This window comes from Salmo trutta, chromosome 39 (genome assembly GCF_901001165.1).
Source record: "Salmo trutta chromosome 39, fSalTru1.1, whole genome shotgun sequence".
NCBI classification, from domain to species: domain Eukaryota; kingdom Metazoa; phylum Chordata; class Actinopteri; order Salmoniformes; family Salmonidae; genus Salmo; species Salmo trutta.
In genome coordinates, this window is record NC_042995.1 from 2,106,515 (window position 1) to 2,122,079 (window position 15,565).

The 15,565-nt window shown below is 43.5% G+C and overlaps 2 protein-coding genes across 3 annotated transcripts in view; one reads left to right on the plus strand and one right to left on the minus strand.

Annotated features, from left to right (window-relative positions):
* LOC115179379 (atypical chemokine receptor 3) overlaps positions 1-3,723 on the minus strand; it is a 7,422-nt gene extending 3,699 nt beyond the window's left edge. The window contains exon 1 of the mRNA XM_029740850.1: positions 3,331-3,723. The gene's annotated coding sequence lies outside the window, so the exon portion shown is untranslated. The remainder of the gene's footprint in view (positions 1-3,330) is intronic.
* Positions 3,724-5,910: 2,187 nt separating this feature from the next.
* drc11 (dynein regulatory complex subunit 11) overlaps positions 5,911-15,565 on the plus strand; it is a 73,791-nt gene continuing 64,136 nt past the window's right edge. For both annotated transcript variants that reach the window (XM_029740896.1, XM_029740897.1), the window contains exons 1-6: positions 5,911-6,007; positions 6,135-6,253; positions 6,483-6,603; positions 8,538-8,865; positions 9,051-9,173; positions 11,153-11,347. In XM_029740896.1, coding sequence (XP_029596756.1) covers positions 6,593-6,603; positions 8,538-8,865; positions 9,051-9,173; positions 11,153-11,347 — 657 coding nt within the window. In that variant the 5' untranslated portion in view covers positions 5,911-6,007; positions 6,135-6,253; positions 6,483-6,592. The remainder of the gene's footprint in view (positions 6,008-6,134; positions 6,254-6,482; positions 6,604-8,537; positions 8,866-9,050; positions 9,174-11,152; positions 11,348-15,565) is intronic.

The window sequence follows — 15,565 nt, forward strand, 5'->3', positions numbered from 1 at the left end:
GGCATGGCGCCTCTGTCCGAGGCAGCATGGTGGGATGTCAGGGGGTTAGACCGATCGCATGCTGTGTCCAGGAATGTTCTCAATGTTTTCCCTCTAGTTCATTAGACAAGAGACATTCCTCAGGACTCCCGAGTTCCTCCTAGTTCATCAATAACAAGCAGAGTTCCTCCTAGTCCATCAATAACAAGCACTATTGGGGCCATCGCTGATAAAGGAGGAGTTATCACATCAGAGACTAATCTGACTACTGCAAGCTGGGAGCTGAGGGACTATTTCAACTATGCATGTATTACCACTGAATTATGAACTGAAGTAAGCCAGTAAATGATTTATTACTAAATCAAAATAAAGGGCTTTTCAGATTATAACGTTTTCAAATGTAAATGTGGAGACTTTCAAATTCACTCAAAATTTAGCATGGTCCATTTTAAGCTAAATCAAATAAATGTCACTAAATACTGCAGGTACATGTGGAGCATGGACATTTATGATTCCATTGTATTTGTGCACATCCATTTTTATGACTGTGAAATAGGGACCTCCCAACCTCACAAGGACCTCTCAACGACATTCACTTAGCCTTGAGCACAAAGAGAGTGAAGAGTGTACTGATGCTTTCAATGTGACCCAGGAATGAGAGCATCACGGACACGGAAACGTAGCCTGCGATTGAGATATGGACAGGATGGAATGCGTGTGTGTGTGTGTGTGTGTGTGTGTGTGTGTGTGTGTGTGTGTGTGTGTGTCTATGGAAGGTACGGAAGGTGAACGGTCCCATTCTTCACTAGAGACAGTGACCCAGCATTATAACGTGGCCCTTTCCTTTGAACTGACAGTTCCAGGGTGAGGGGTCAGAGGGCCGCGTTGTTGAGAGAGAGATGTGAAGCGAGCCAGGGAGCTTCACATCAGATGAGACCATAGAACACAGGATGCAACTGGTGCTGCTGGGTAGCCCTTCACACACTGATAAAACCTCTCACTAATTGGCTTTTACTGCATGTCTTCATTGAATACAGCACTTCATAAGACATGTTCAGAATGTTCAGAGTTTATACTTCATAAGACATGTTCAGAATGTTCAGAGTTTATACTTTATAAGACATGTTCAGAATGTTCAGAGTTTATACTTCATAAGACATGTTCAGAATGTTCAGAGTTTATACTTCATAAGACATGTTCAGAATGTTCAGAGTTTATACTTTATAAGACATGTTCAGAATGTTCAGAGTTTATACTTTATAAGACATGTTCAGAATGTTCAGAGTTTATACTTTATAAGACATGTTCAGAATGTTCAGAGTTTATACCTTATAAAACATGTTCAAAGTTTATACTTTATAGGACATGTTCAGAGTTTATACCTTATAAGACATGTTCAGAGTTTATACCTTATAAGACATGTTCAGAGTTTATACCTTATAAGACATGTTCAGAGTTTATACTTTATGTCTGTAAAACAAATAGGACTAATATAAATGCAATTGAAACGGATGAACTGGATTTAACCATCAAACAATTTAAACATTTCTTTATTTGCTTATAACATTAGCCAGATGTTTGTTCATCTAACAAAATGACCATATAGCCTTAAAAGCATTGTGGGTAACATGAGTAGATAGACAGCTGTCTTTAAGACGACCTTAAATCACTGACAGATGAAAACTAACCCATTTGGGAGAGGTGGGTTACATAAAAACAAAAGCTGCAGAAAGCTTGGTGTTTTTACTGCCGTCAATCCCACCACCATCCATTTGGGAATGAGGATAACATTAAATGTTGCATCTCCACGTGCCATAAAACGCAGTGGCCCTTTTGGGGACCCCAGTCCTTGTAAATCTGTTGTGTTTTCACTGGTCAAACAGAGTGGCTCTTCACCTGGTTCCCTTGTCCTCCCTCTAGCCCCCAATGGCCCCAGGGCAGCTAGCACCGTCTGGGGCACAAAGAGCTGCCCGTGAGGACACAGCGTCTCTCACCACCACACCCCAATATTACATCCTACCACAGACACACAAACACACTCACTCACACACACACAAACATACAGTATACACATATTATACACACCTCCACTCTATTTCTCACTCCCAGTTCTCTCAGTCTTTCTGTCTTTCTCACTGTTTTTCTGCCTTTCTCCATCTGTCTTTTCTGCTTTTTCCTCTGCATACTACACTCCCTCTCCCTTCCCCTCTCCCTCTCCTTTCCCTCTCCCTCCCCCTCCCCTCTCCCACCCCTCTCCCTTCCCCTCTCCATCTCCCTTCCCCCCCTCCCCTCCCCTCCCCTCTCCCTCCCCCTCCCCTCTCCCCTCTCCCTTCCCCTCTCCATCTCCCTTCCCTTCCCCCCCCTCCCCCTCTCCCTTCCCCTCTCCATCTCCCTTCCCCCTCCCCTCTCCCACCCCTCTCCCTTCCCCTTTCCATCTTCCCCACCCCTCTCCCTTCCCCTTTCCATCTTCCCTACCCCTCTCCATCCTCCCTCTCCCTCTCAATCCCCCTTCTAATTCTGGTCTCAGCAGAAACCCTGCAACTTTAAACTGTTTCCCTCCTCCACCAAGGAACTACCCCCACCCCCCCATTTCTCTCTCCCCACTCTTTTTCACAGTGAAAATTCTGCAACCATCTGTACTAAATGAATGCATTGAAAGGTAACCTATTAACGGTGTCCATCCAGCATGTAGCCTGCTGAATATGTGAATGATCAAAATGGGTCAGTCTTCAGTGGAATTTTAGTGATAGTGCATAAGTCTTCTGAAGATACAGTAGATGAATGTTGTCCTACATTAAACTATTTTTGTTAACGGAAATACACACTATAAACTACAGGACTTTTCCATTAATTATTTGATGCGTGATTTATTCACATAAACAGACCCACAGTTCCTAAACACGCTATACCTCTACCTGTCAGCTATAATGCATTATGTTAAGATTTAAAAAAGAACGTTGTTGTGGACAATTTAGGTGCGTCTATCCATTGCCGTATCATTTGCTTACATACAGGGCAATCTAGATCTGATTGAATGTAGACCAGTCTGCGGGGATATAACCCACTGTTAATCCGTTAGAACCCACTGTTAATCCACACCCCCAACTGTGAGACCCGGGGCGCTTTTACAAATGTATGACAACTTCAGAGCACAACAAATCTCAGCGCCATGGAATGGCTGGGTAATGTCAAAGCATTCGTTTTCTAAACTCAAGAAAAACTGACAAATAACAAACATATAACATACCAGTTAGAAAAACTATAATAGCCTATGAAAACGACATTTATTTTATTTTCTGTCAGTGAAAAAGTAGGATAAAATGCTATTTGTGTTATTTAAAGGTTACTTACAAAATGCCTTTCTGTGTCCTTTGTAACTCCTTCAATACAGAAATCGCACAGAATGTCCCCGTGAATGAGAGTCCCTAGACTGGTGTTATATTGAGGTTATAGTAGACCTATTGAAGTCTGTAGGTTATACGCAAATTGACTGAAGCGCTCTCGGGTTCCTGCTCTGTCGAGACTACCTCGCTTTGTCCCGGTGCACTTGTTAAATACTGTAGAGAGCAACGCCTACTAGGGCAACTAGGCAGCTTGGTAAAACTGATTCATTGAGGTTTCAGCAAAAAAAACAATGGAATCGACGGACTTGTGAAACATCGGATTTCCGCTCCCATCAACATAATATAGATATCAACAGTAGTTAGCTATTTGTATCCGAGTACTGAAAAGTCTGACGTCCAATTTGAATGTCAGTGGACAACGGAGTGCGTATGCTGCTTTGCGTTCCATCACCTTCCAGATACTGGTGGTGCGTGGGTACTGAATTCTTTAGGGGACATTTCTTATAATAGATTTACGAGCTTTTCTGTAGGGCCATATATTATCATGATAGTATTATAATTTAGTAGTCTATGCTAAATTCATTAGAATATTGGTAGATAGTTGACTACATTTAATGTAAAATAGTTACAAGAAACTGTTAGCTATGTTTTACCCTATGTTTTACCCATGCATTAATAGGCCTATATAATGATGTATTCACATCTTTAAAGGGATACTTCTGGAATTTGGCAGTGAAGCCCTTTATCTACTTCACCAGAGTCAGAAGAACTTGTGCGTACCATTTTCATCTCTGCCTGCAGTTTGAAGGAAGTTACTAACTAGCGTTAGCACGGTTGCAGCCAACCATCCAGTCACATGCTAGCAGTCATTGCGCTAGCGCTAGTTAGCATTGGCTCACTAAACTACCTCTATCATTCTGAATGCAGAGACATACAACTGGTATCCACGGCGGCAGGTAGCCTAGCGGTTAAGAGCTTTGGGACACTAACTGAAAGGTCACTGGTTCGAATTCCTGAGCTGACTAGGTGAAAGATCTGTTGCTGTACCCCTGAGCAAGGCACTTCGCCCTAATTGCTCCTGTAAAACGATGACTAAAATGTAGAAAGTAAATGCAAGCCACAAGTTCACCTGATGTAGATACAAATAAAGGGCTTCATTACCAAATTCCCTAATAAGGCTGTCGATTAAACCAAATCCCGTTTGGAGTGACCTGCGTGCTGGCATAAAATATTGGTGTGAAAATTCGATTAGCCTGCGCTTCTAGGCAAACTGTGGATGAAGGAATTCATGCAAACAGACCAAAAGATACAGATTATCTAGACAGAAGAGACACTCCTTTATTTGACCTGCACGTGGTTAAAGTTGAACACTTGGTAGGTGAATGTATTTGGTGTTTAACTATTTTTGAACCTTTCTTGGAACAAACTCAAAGGCTTGGCGTTCTTTAGGAGCTCACCTGTTCACCTGCATACCTTACTGGGATGGGTTTAAACACATAGGCCCAATGCCACGCTTGGCTCTTGTTATCTAGATTTTGGCAAGACATCTTACCATAAGCCATATAAAAAAGCACAATGTGAAATCTCATTCATTGAAATATTTGCCAATGTATTGTCTAATTTTAGAAAGGAAGGATGGACGTTTGTTTGCCAGGGAATTTGATACAGTAGATAGATTGTGTCTGACTGACAAAGCCAGGGTGCTGCACCTGGTTGAACAATGCATGTCCATCCTCACTGCATCTGACAGAACCATCAGGGCCAGTCTCTGATGTCCTGCAAGCCAACACCAGATTCGGGTACTTTCTGAGGTTGTTCCCACTAGCCTGGGCCCGTCAGAGGGGAATCCAGTGAGATTCGGTATAAAGCACTCCTCTCCCCTCCACCTTATGAGTTTACAGTTGGCTACATAACTGCCCATGTTGTGTCCTTAAACCTCTATTTTAATGATATAAAACATGTCAGTGGAATATGAAATTGCACTGTGGATCATTGATAAGAATAGTTTATATATACATATATAAGTTATCTGAAATACCGTTCCACTTCAAACATTATAGGCCTATCTGCTACTTTTGATGTAGCCATTAGTGAACGCGTGGAAAGTTCATTTCAACAGGCTGTAGCACCTGCGTGTCACTGTCTCTCACCATTCAGTTATTCAATATACCATGGCAGGCACGCATGCCGGGTCATATAGCGCTCATAATCAGCCTTTGTGTTGGGGGACCACCGGGATAAAAGATGGCCTTAGGATCTATTGATGCGCTCACTGCAAATTGAATTTTACAGTATGCTGACGTTGCACATTAGAAAGCCATACATCTCTATTCAGCCAGCTCATTTGCCTAAGAGTGCATAGAGTGACGTGTGTCTGTCTTTACATGTGCAGGTAATGTTGACTAAATATTGTTAACAACTTTAGAAAAACAACTTGGGAAATGTAGACTGAAAAAAGAGAAAGGAGTGCTCTGTAGAAATTAGTTTGCTGCCGGTAAAGTCAGAGCAACATGTCTTCTGCTATAGTTCTAAACGACAGGAGCGGTCGTTTGGTCAAACCTCATTGCGCAGGCGTGGCGTTTCGTTGCTAGACGCTCTGGTGCACACACAGCAAGAAAGCAAACACGCTTCAGTCGACGGGAAGCGCGTAACTTTTTTGGAGAAGTCTTTCAATTGAAAAATAGGTATAGTATGGCAGTGTGATTTTATTGATTAAAATCTAAAATGATTTGTGTTTAAAATTATAATCTTAGTATGACGATATTTTCCCACATTAAATGCGATGTTATTGGCTCCTGTTTTGTGTGACAGAGATTTGAACCTGGTCTCCAAAGCACCTGTCTGACCCATGTTTTGACTGCCGAACGGTTTCTGAGAGTCTGGACATCCCAAGGATGGAACCGATATAGAACAGCGGTGTTTCCCCTAAAGTAACGTTTATAGCTATTATCATTAAATACCCCATTTTTCAATAGAAATGCATTTTTTATTTAATTTACTAGGCAAGTCAGTTAAGAACAAATTCTTATTTTCAATGACAGCCTAGGAACAGTGGGTTAACTGCCTTGTTCAGGGGTAGAACGATAGATTTTTAACATGTCTGCTCGGGGATTCGATCTTGCAACCTTTCGGTTACTAATTCAACTTTCTAACCACTAGGCTACCTGCCGCCCAATGCAATGGATGTGCATTAATAGCCTTATAGTGCATCAGGAAAAACGGAACTCACAACTCTATTGGAAACATAGCTCGTGGAATTACACTCAAGAATGTCACACAGGTATTCTATTTTGTTTTATCTTCATGATGCATCTCATATTGTGCAAATTCTGTAACCAATGTTGTGGCTAGACTATATAGGCCTATAGGACACTTGGAAAAATACAAATTACATCCACAGACTAAAATTTCCAGGAGAGGAACTGTACAACCCTAAACAGAGTAAACCACTTACTCAAATGTGGTCATACTTCCTTTATGGTTTCCTAACTATTAAAAGGGCTATGGGAGAGCAGCAGTTTGCGAAAGAGAGAGGAAGTCTACATTGTGTTTTGCTGTTCCCATAACAACAGACAGGCATGCTTGTATCAGCCTGGCTAAGCATTTCAAAAGCAGTTAGTCTGAGCTGTATTTCCCATCCCTAGATGTCGTTACTGAAATGTTACCACACAGCTTTATTCACAGAAATATGTCTAGTCACTGAGGACGTGAAACAAATGAAACAAAATAAAGCCTAATCCTTATACCGGTCCCCTGGCCGGTATAAGCCTTTGTGATTTGTTGACCTTGTAGTTTTTTGGGTTTCATTGGGGGTCCTTTGAATTATTTTGACGTAACAGCTTAGTTGCCTGGGCACAGGTTGGGTATCTGGTTGAATTCCCCAACACCCTCTCATTTTTATTGTAATGTCCCCCTCAGAAATGTCCTTTCAGCCTAGTCCTCACTACACCTCCCCATTCCCACCCACTCACCCCTAGGCAGCTTTGAGTCAACCAGTCCCCTAACAAGAGTGGGCCATGGAAATGCTGCCTTTAGGGTAATGACATAGGCCTCATAGGAATATGAAAGGAGCATGGTTTCACCATTGCAAGCCTCAGCTCTTTTAGATTTACAGAGGCAGCAACTATGTTAAAAGAGAAAATAATTACATGTATACAGATGTAGGAGCGTAATTTGATCACTCTTTTGTTGCTGAGAATTTTCCTGCGCCGCAGGAAATGCAGATGAGCTTTGTGATTCACATAAATTAAGTGAAAACCCACATTAACACATATTAACAGTATTGCACTTTTCATGTAGCCACTTTTGGCCAGCTAAAAGCAAGATTATGGACTAAATGTTAAAATCTGTTAAAATCCTGTTGCTGCAGGATTATTTTGCTGTAACATTATAGGTCAAATTAAGATCCTACATCTGTAGGCCTATAATGGTTATTTATTGATTGCTGTTAGGGAGTGACATTAGGGATATCTAGCGGCCATTTTTGTTTTCTTCTATGGCATTGATAGTTCTATGTGTCAACAAGCTCAAATTTTTAGAACGGCTAGGCTGAGGTAGGAAGGTATTTTTATACCTACAGTAAATATCAACTATGACCAAGAAAACAAGTGCACCCCTCTCATTCCCAGGTGTTTTAGCCAGGTGGTGTTAGGCTTGTTTGAAGGTTTTGACTGACAGACCACCTGCCAGTTACTACATGACAAAGAGAGGGTTATTGACGATCTAGTGCAAAGTGCAAGAAATAGGTGTTAGAATCCTTCAATCCTTTTAATGGTGCTTATCAGACATTACCTGGAGAGATAGCTCTGCCAAGGATCTCTATCCTGAAGCGGGTGACGGTTCTACCTTGGCCTTGGTTCATCCAGAAAAGTAAGAGAGAAAAGTGAGAGAAAGAGCCAGAAATAGGAAGAAAGAGAACCCTCCCCTTGAAATATGTCCAGTGAAATTGATCTAGATGGCTTAGTTAGTCTGGTCCATCACGTTTCCATCCACATATGATATGCCCTTCTCCTTCGCTCTCCCTTCTCCTCCTTCCCCTTCTCCTCCCCCTCCCCCTTCTTTTTCTGTTTCTCGTTTACCTTCTCTCTCCTCCTGTTCTTTCTCCTTCACCTCCTCCATCTCCTCCTCTTTCCCCTTCGCTCTACCTTCTCCTCCTCCTTCACTCTCCCTTCTGCTTCTCTTTCCCCTTCTCCTCCTTCTCCTTGTCCTCCTCAGCTCCTACACCAGGATGTGGGTCCAGGCCCATGGAGCCTTGGAGGACCTCCTGGTGGATGAGCACCCTCCCACTGCCCCTCGGCCGCTGAAGGACCGGCTGCAGGTCTTCCAGGGCCTGGCCACCTTCTACCTGAAGTACCTGCAGATCTTCCGCAGCCTGGAGGCTGTCTACGACCAGATAGTTCACCCCCAGAAGAGGCGCATGGTCAGGCACGTGTTGGACGGCGTGATGGGTAGAATCCTGGAGCTCAAGAACGAGATGGTGGAGCTGGAGTTCTCAGAGTTCCACTACTTTGATGATGTGCTGCAGGACCTCAAGCTGACACCTGTGAGTCAGTGGTACTGTACCGGGGACTGAGTGATAGGACGTGAAGGGGGAATGAGGAAAAGGACTTTCTGTATCCTGACAGTCATTTTCAAAGTATTTGGAACTCACCCCTTTAACTCAGAGATTCTACCTTTTGAATCACACACAATGACAGAGAAATATTTCTGCAATATTATATTTTGCAGGAGGACCTGGAGGTGCCCATTCCTCAGTATTTTGTGAGAGAGAGGATGCGTGTGCTGCGGGACAGAGAGAAGATGCTGGCTCATGTCATGGCTAAAGGGGGACACATCGAACAGGTTGAGCAGGTTAGAGAAACACACTATCAGACTCCCTTATGTAAGCAATTATTACAATTGTTACCATGCAATTCATTAAAAAAGTATGGTTACCTCAGCTTAGATAGATAGTGTGGATGTAAAATAAAACTAAAACATTACTCTAGTCTCACACAGCAGATGCTTCTTCCCCAAGTTGTATGCCTGGGGAGGAGGTTAACATTACTCTAGTCTCACACAGCAGAAGCTTCTTCCCCAAGTTGTATGTCTGGGGAGGAGATTAACATTACTCTAGTCTCACACAGCAGATGCTTCTTCCCCAAGTTGTATGCCTGGGGAGGAGGTTAACATTACTCTAGTCTCACACAGCAGAAGCTTCTTCCCCAAGTTGTATGCCTGGGGAGGAGGTTAACATTACTCTAGTCTCACACAGCAGATGCTTCTTCCCCAAGTTGTATGCCTGGGGAGGAGGTTAACATTACTCTAACCTCACACAGCAGAAGCTTCTTCCCCAAGTTGTATACCTGGGGAGGAGGTTAACATTACTCTAGTCTCACACAGCAGATGCTTCTTCCCCAAGTTGTATGCCTGGGGAGGAGGTTAACATTACTCTAGTCTCACACAGCAGATGCTTCTTCCCCAAGTTGTATGCCTGGGGAGGAGGTTAACATTACTCTAGTCTCACACAGCAGATGCTTCTTCCCCAAGTTGTATGCCTGGGGAGGAGGTTAACATTACTCTAGTCTCACACAGCAGAAGCTTCTTCCCCAAGTTGTATGCCTGGGGAGGAGGTTAACATTACTCTAACCTCACACAGCAGAAGCTTCTTCCCCAAGTTGTATGCCTGGGGAGGAGGTTAACATTACTCTAACCTCACACAGCAGAAGCTTCTTCCCCAAGTTGTATGCCTGGGGAGGAGGTTAACATTACTCTAGTCTCACACAGCAGATGCTTCTTCCCCAAGTTGTATGCCTGGGGAGGAGGTTAACATTACTCTAGTCTCACACAGCAGATGCTTCTTCCCCAAGTTGTATGCCTGGGGAGGAGTTTAACATTACTCTAGTCTCACACAGCAGAAGCTTCTTCCCCAAGTTGTATGCCTGGGGAGGAGTTTAACATTACTCTAGTCTCACACAGCAGAAGCTTCTTCCCCAAGTTGTATGCCTGGGGAGGAGGTTAACATTACTCTAGTCTCACACAGCAGAAGCTTCTTCCCCAAGTTGTATGTCTGGGGAGGAGGTTAACATTACTCTAGTCTCACACAGCAGAAGCTTCTTCCCCAAGTTGTATGCCTGGGGAGGAGGTTAACATTACTCTAACCTCACACAGCAGAAGCTTCTTCCCCAAGTTGTATGTCTGGGGAGGAGGTTAACATTACTCTAGTCTCACACAGCAGATGCTTCTTCCCCAAGTTGTATGCCTGGGGAGGAGGTTAACATTACTCTAGTCTCACACAGCAGATGCTTCTTCCCCAAGTTGTATGCCTGGGGAGGAGGTTAACATTACTCTAGTCTCACACAGCAGATGCTTCTTCCCCAAGTTGTATGTCTGGGGAGGAGGTTAACATTACTCTAGTCTCACACAGCAGATGCTTCTTCCCCAAGTTGTATGCCTGGGGAGGAGGTTAACATTACTCTAGTCTCACACAGCAGAAGCTTCTTCCCCAAGTTGTATGCCTGGGGAGGAGTTTAACATTACTCTAGTCTCACACAGCAGATGCTTCTTCCCCAAGTTGTATGTCTGGGGAGGAGATTAACATTACTCTGGTCTCACACAGCAGAAGCTTCTTCCCCAAGTTGTATGCCTGGGGAGGAGTTTAACATTACTCTAGTCTCACACAGCAGAAGCTTCTTCCCCAAGTTGTATGCCTGGGGAGGAGGTTAACATTACTCTAGTCTCACACAGCAGAAGCTTCTTACCCAAGTTGTATGCCTGGGGAGGAGGTTAACATTGCTCTCATAGTGTTGAGGTCCTGTCCCTCTTATCTCTATACTGCTGTCTGTGTTCAGGAGGTGTCGGTTCAGACCATGTGTCTGGAGGAAGCTGTTCGGGTCCTTCAGGTTTGTGAACGGGCACGGCAGGGTCGGCTCAGGCATCGCTTCATGAAGGAGATACGGCAGGCTGAGGAAGAGGGGAGCCAGGCCAAGAGCCAAACACCCATCAGCACCCTGGACCCCGACCAGGCTGCCACACGCATTCAGAAGGTAACGAGTGTATACTTATTGTTTCGTTTCTCATATTTTGTCCGCAAACTTTACTTTCAATACCAGGCCTACATTTCCAATTGCTGGTGAACAGTACTGCCTGATGTTTTAATACGAGTGAACCACTAAAGACACAGCTAACAGTCAGGGAAGCTGATTACCTGGGTTAAAGTAACTGTCCAGTGTTTCCAGATTTCTATGAAATATGACTTCTAATTAATTACAACATGAGTGAAATAGTTTTATATAGTATGTTAAAAAGCAGCTTTTCTATGTTGGAATGGTGTGGGCGTTATAATTATTAAAGCAAGTAGACCACTGACTGGCCAGCTCATCCTCAGGATGATGACATCATCCTCTATGAGGAAATAATAAGCATTTTTGAAACGGTCTGTTTGAGATTCAAATTTGAGTTGGTTTTTTAAAAAGTGTTTTTTCCCCAATTTATGCTTTGTCCACAAATACAAGTATTGGATGAGTTAATAACATTATTTGAGTATGAGATAACTTCTAAAAGTTTTCACTGGACATTTACTTTAATATGGTCACAAAGGGTTGTAGTTCCTCCCACTCTCTCTAATCAGAGGGTTGTAGTTCATCACACTCTCTCTAATCAGAGGGTTGTAGTTCATCACACTCTCTCTAGTCAGAGGGTTGTAGTTCATCACAAGCTCTCTAATCAGAGGGTTGTAGTTCATCACACTCTCTCTAATCAGAGGGTTGTAGTTCATCACACTCTCTCTAGTCAGAGGGTTGTAGTTCATCACACTCTCTCTAATCAGAGGGTTGTAGTTCATCACACTCTCTCTAGTCAGAGGGTTGTAGTTCATCACACTCTCTCTAATCAGAGGGTTGTAGTTCATCACACTCGCTCTAGTCAGAGGGTTGTAGTTCATCACACTCTCTCTAGTCAGAGGGTTGTAGTTCATCACACTCTCTCTAATCAGAGGGTTGTAGTTCATCACACTCTCTCTAATCAGAGGGTTGTAGTTCATCACACTCTCTCTAGTCAGAGGGTTGTAGTTCATCACACTCTCTCTAGTCAGAGGGTTGTAGTTCATCACACTCTCTCTAGTCAGAGGGTTGTAGTTCATCCCACTCTCTCTAGTCAGAGGATTGTAGTTCATCACACTCTCTCTAGTCAGAGGGTTGTAGTTCATCACACTCTCTCTAATCAGAGGGTTGTAGTTCATCACACTCTCTCTAGTCAGAGGATTGTAGTTCATCACACTCTCTCTAGTCAGAGGGTTGTAGTTCATCACACTCTCTCTAATCAGAGGGTTGTAGTTCATCACACTCTCTCTAGTCAGAGGGTTGTAGTTCATCACACTCTCTCTAATCAGAGGATTGTAGTTCATCACACTCTCTCTAGTCAGAGGGTTGTAGTTCATCACACTCTCTCTAATCAGAGGGTTGTAGTTCATCACACTCTCTCTAGTCAGAGGGTTGTAGTTCATCCCACTCTCTCTAATCAGAGGGTTGTCGTTCATCACACTCTCTCTAGTCAGAGGGTTGTAGTTCATCACACTCTCTCTAGTCAGAGGGTTGTAGTTCATCACACTCTCTCTAATCAGAGGGTTGTAGTTCATCACACTCTCTCTAGTCAGAGGGTTGTAGTTCATCACACTCTCTCTAGTCACAGGGTTGTAGTTCATCACACTCTCTCTAATCAGAGGGTTGTAGTTCATCACACTCTCTCTAGTCAGAGGGTTGTAGTTCATCACACTCTCTCTAATCAGAGGGTTGTAGTTCATCACACTCTCTCTAGTCAGAGGGTTGTAGTTCATCACACTCTCTCTAGTCAGAGGGTTGTAGTTCATCACACTCTCTCTAGTCAGAGGGTTGTAGTTCATCACACTCTCTCTAATCAGAGGGTTGTAGTTCATCACACTCTCTCTAGTCAGAGGGTTGTAGTTCATCACACTCTCTAATCAGAGGGTTGTAGTTCATCACACTCTCTCTAGTCAGAGGGTTGTAGTTCATCACACTCTCTCTAATCAGAGGGTTGTAGTTCATCACACTCTCTCTAGTCAGAGGGTTGTAGTTCATCACACTCTCTCTAATCAGAGGGTTGTAGTTCATCACACTCTCTCTAGTCAGAGGGTTGTAGTTCATCACACTCTCTCTAGTCAGAGGGTTGTAGTTCATCCCACTCTCTCTAATCAGAGGGTTGTAGTTCATCACACTCTCTCTAATCAGAGGGTTGTAGTTCATCACACTCTCTCTAGTCAGAGGGTTGTAGTTCATCACACTCTCTCTAATCAGAGGGTTGTAGTTCATCACACTCTCTCTAATCAGAGGGTTGTAGTTCCTCACACTCTCTCTAATCAGAGGGTTGTAGTTCATCCCACTCTCTCTAATCAGAGGGTTGTAGTTCATCACACTCTCTCTAGCCAGAGGGTTGTAGTTCATCACACTCTCTAGTCAGAGGGTTGTAGTTCATCCCACTCTCTCTAATCAGAGGGTTGTAGTTCATCCCACTCTCTCTAATCAGAGGGTTGTAGTTCATCACACTCTCTCTAGTCAGAGGGTTGTAGTTCATCACACTCTCTCTAGTCAGAGGGTTGTAGTTCATCACACTCTCTCTAATCAGAGGGTTGTAGTTCATCACACTCTCTCTAGTCACAGGGTTGTAGTTCATCACACTCTCTCTAGTCACAGGGTTGTAGTTCATCACACTCTCTCTAGTCACAGGGTTGTAGTTCATCACACTCTCTCTAATCAGAGGGTTGTAGTTCATCACACTCTCTCTAATCAGAGGGTTGTAGTTCATCACACTCGCTCTAGTCAGAGGGTTGTAGTTCATCACACTCTCTCTAGTCACAGGGTTGTAGTTCATCACACTCTCTCTAGTCACAGGGTTGTAGTTCATCACACTCTCTCTAATCAGAGGGTTGTAGTTCATCACACTCTCTCTAGTCAGAGGGTTGTAGTTCATCACACTCTCTCTAGTCAGAGGGTTGTAGTTCATCACACTCTCTCTAATCAGAGGGTTGTAGTTCATCACACTCGCTCTAGTCAGAGGGTTGTAGTTCATCACACTCTCTCTAGTCAGAGGGTTGTAGTTCATCACACTCTCTCTAATCAGAGGGTTGTAGTTCATCACACTCTCTCTAATCAGAGGGTTGTAGTTCATCACACTCTCTCTAGTCAGAGGGTTGTAGTTCATCACACTCTCTCTAGTCAGAGGGTTGTAGTTCATCACACTCTCTCTAGTCAGAGGGTTGTAGTTCATCCCACTCTCTCTAGTCAGAGGATTGTAGTTCATCACACTCTCTCTAGTCAGAGGGTTGTAGTTCATCACACTCTCTCTAGTCAGAGGGTTGTAGTTCATCACACTCTCTCTAATCAGAGGGTTGTAGTTCATCACACTCTCTCTAGTCAGAGGATTGTAGTTCATCACACTCTCTATAGTCAGAGGGTTGTAGTTCATCACACTCTCTCTAATCAGAGGGTTGTAGTTCATCACACTCTCTCTAATCAGAGGGTTGTAGTTCATCACACTCTCTCTAGTCAGAGGGTTGTAGTTCATCACACTCTCTCTAGTCAGAGGGTTGTAGTTCATCACACTCTCTCTAATCAGAGGGTTGTAGTTCATCACACTCTCTCTAGTCAGAGGGTTGTAGTTCATCCCACTCTCTCTAATCAGAGGGTTGTAGTTCATCACACTCTCTCTAGTCAGAGGGTTGTAGTTCATCACACTCTCTCTAGTCAAAGCCAAACCACCTCTTGATGAATTGCTCAATGATAGGTAACAGAATACCATTTGTATTAAACGCTGCTATACACTTGGACTGAGTCCAAGTCCAAAACGATGGCTGCTTTTACTTTGTATGGAGAAATGGGTCCAAGGGATATAGTTTTCTGCCTGCTTTGCAAAAAGGCACAACAAGTTCATCTCAACAATGTTATCTCAATGTCACCGCTCTGCTGTTGGTTGGTTCATAACCATAGTACCACCTAGATTTTCTCATACAGACACCCAGATGTCAAAACGCTGGGTCATCACATTACATGATCAGCAAGGTCATGGAAACGAACACCTAAAATTCAGACTCACTTTCAGTTCCCCCCACCATTCTCTCTCATCGGCCCAAGTGTAAACCATCTCTGGCCTAACAAAGCCGCTGGGCACATTGCTTTCACGGAGGAATCGGGTGTGTAGATATTTTATGGAGAGGTTGGATCATGTATCGTTATAATAATGTGGCATGGCTG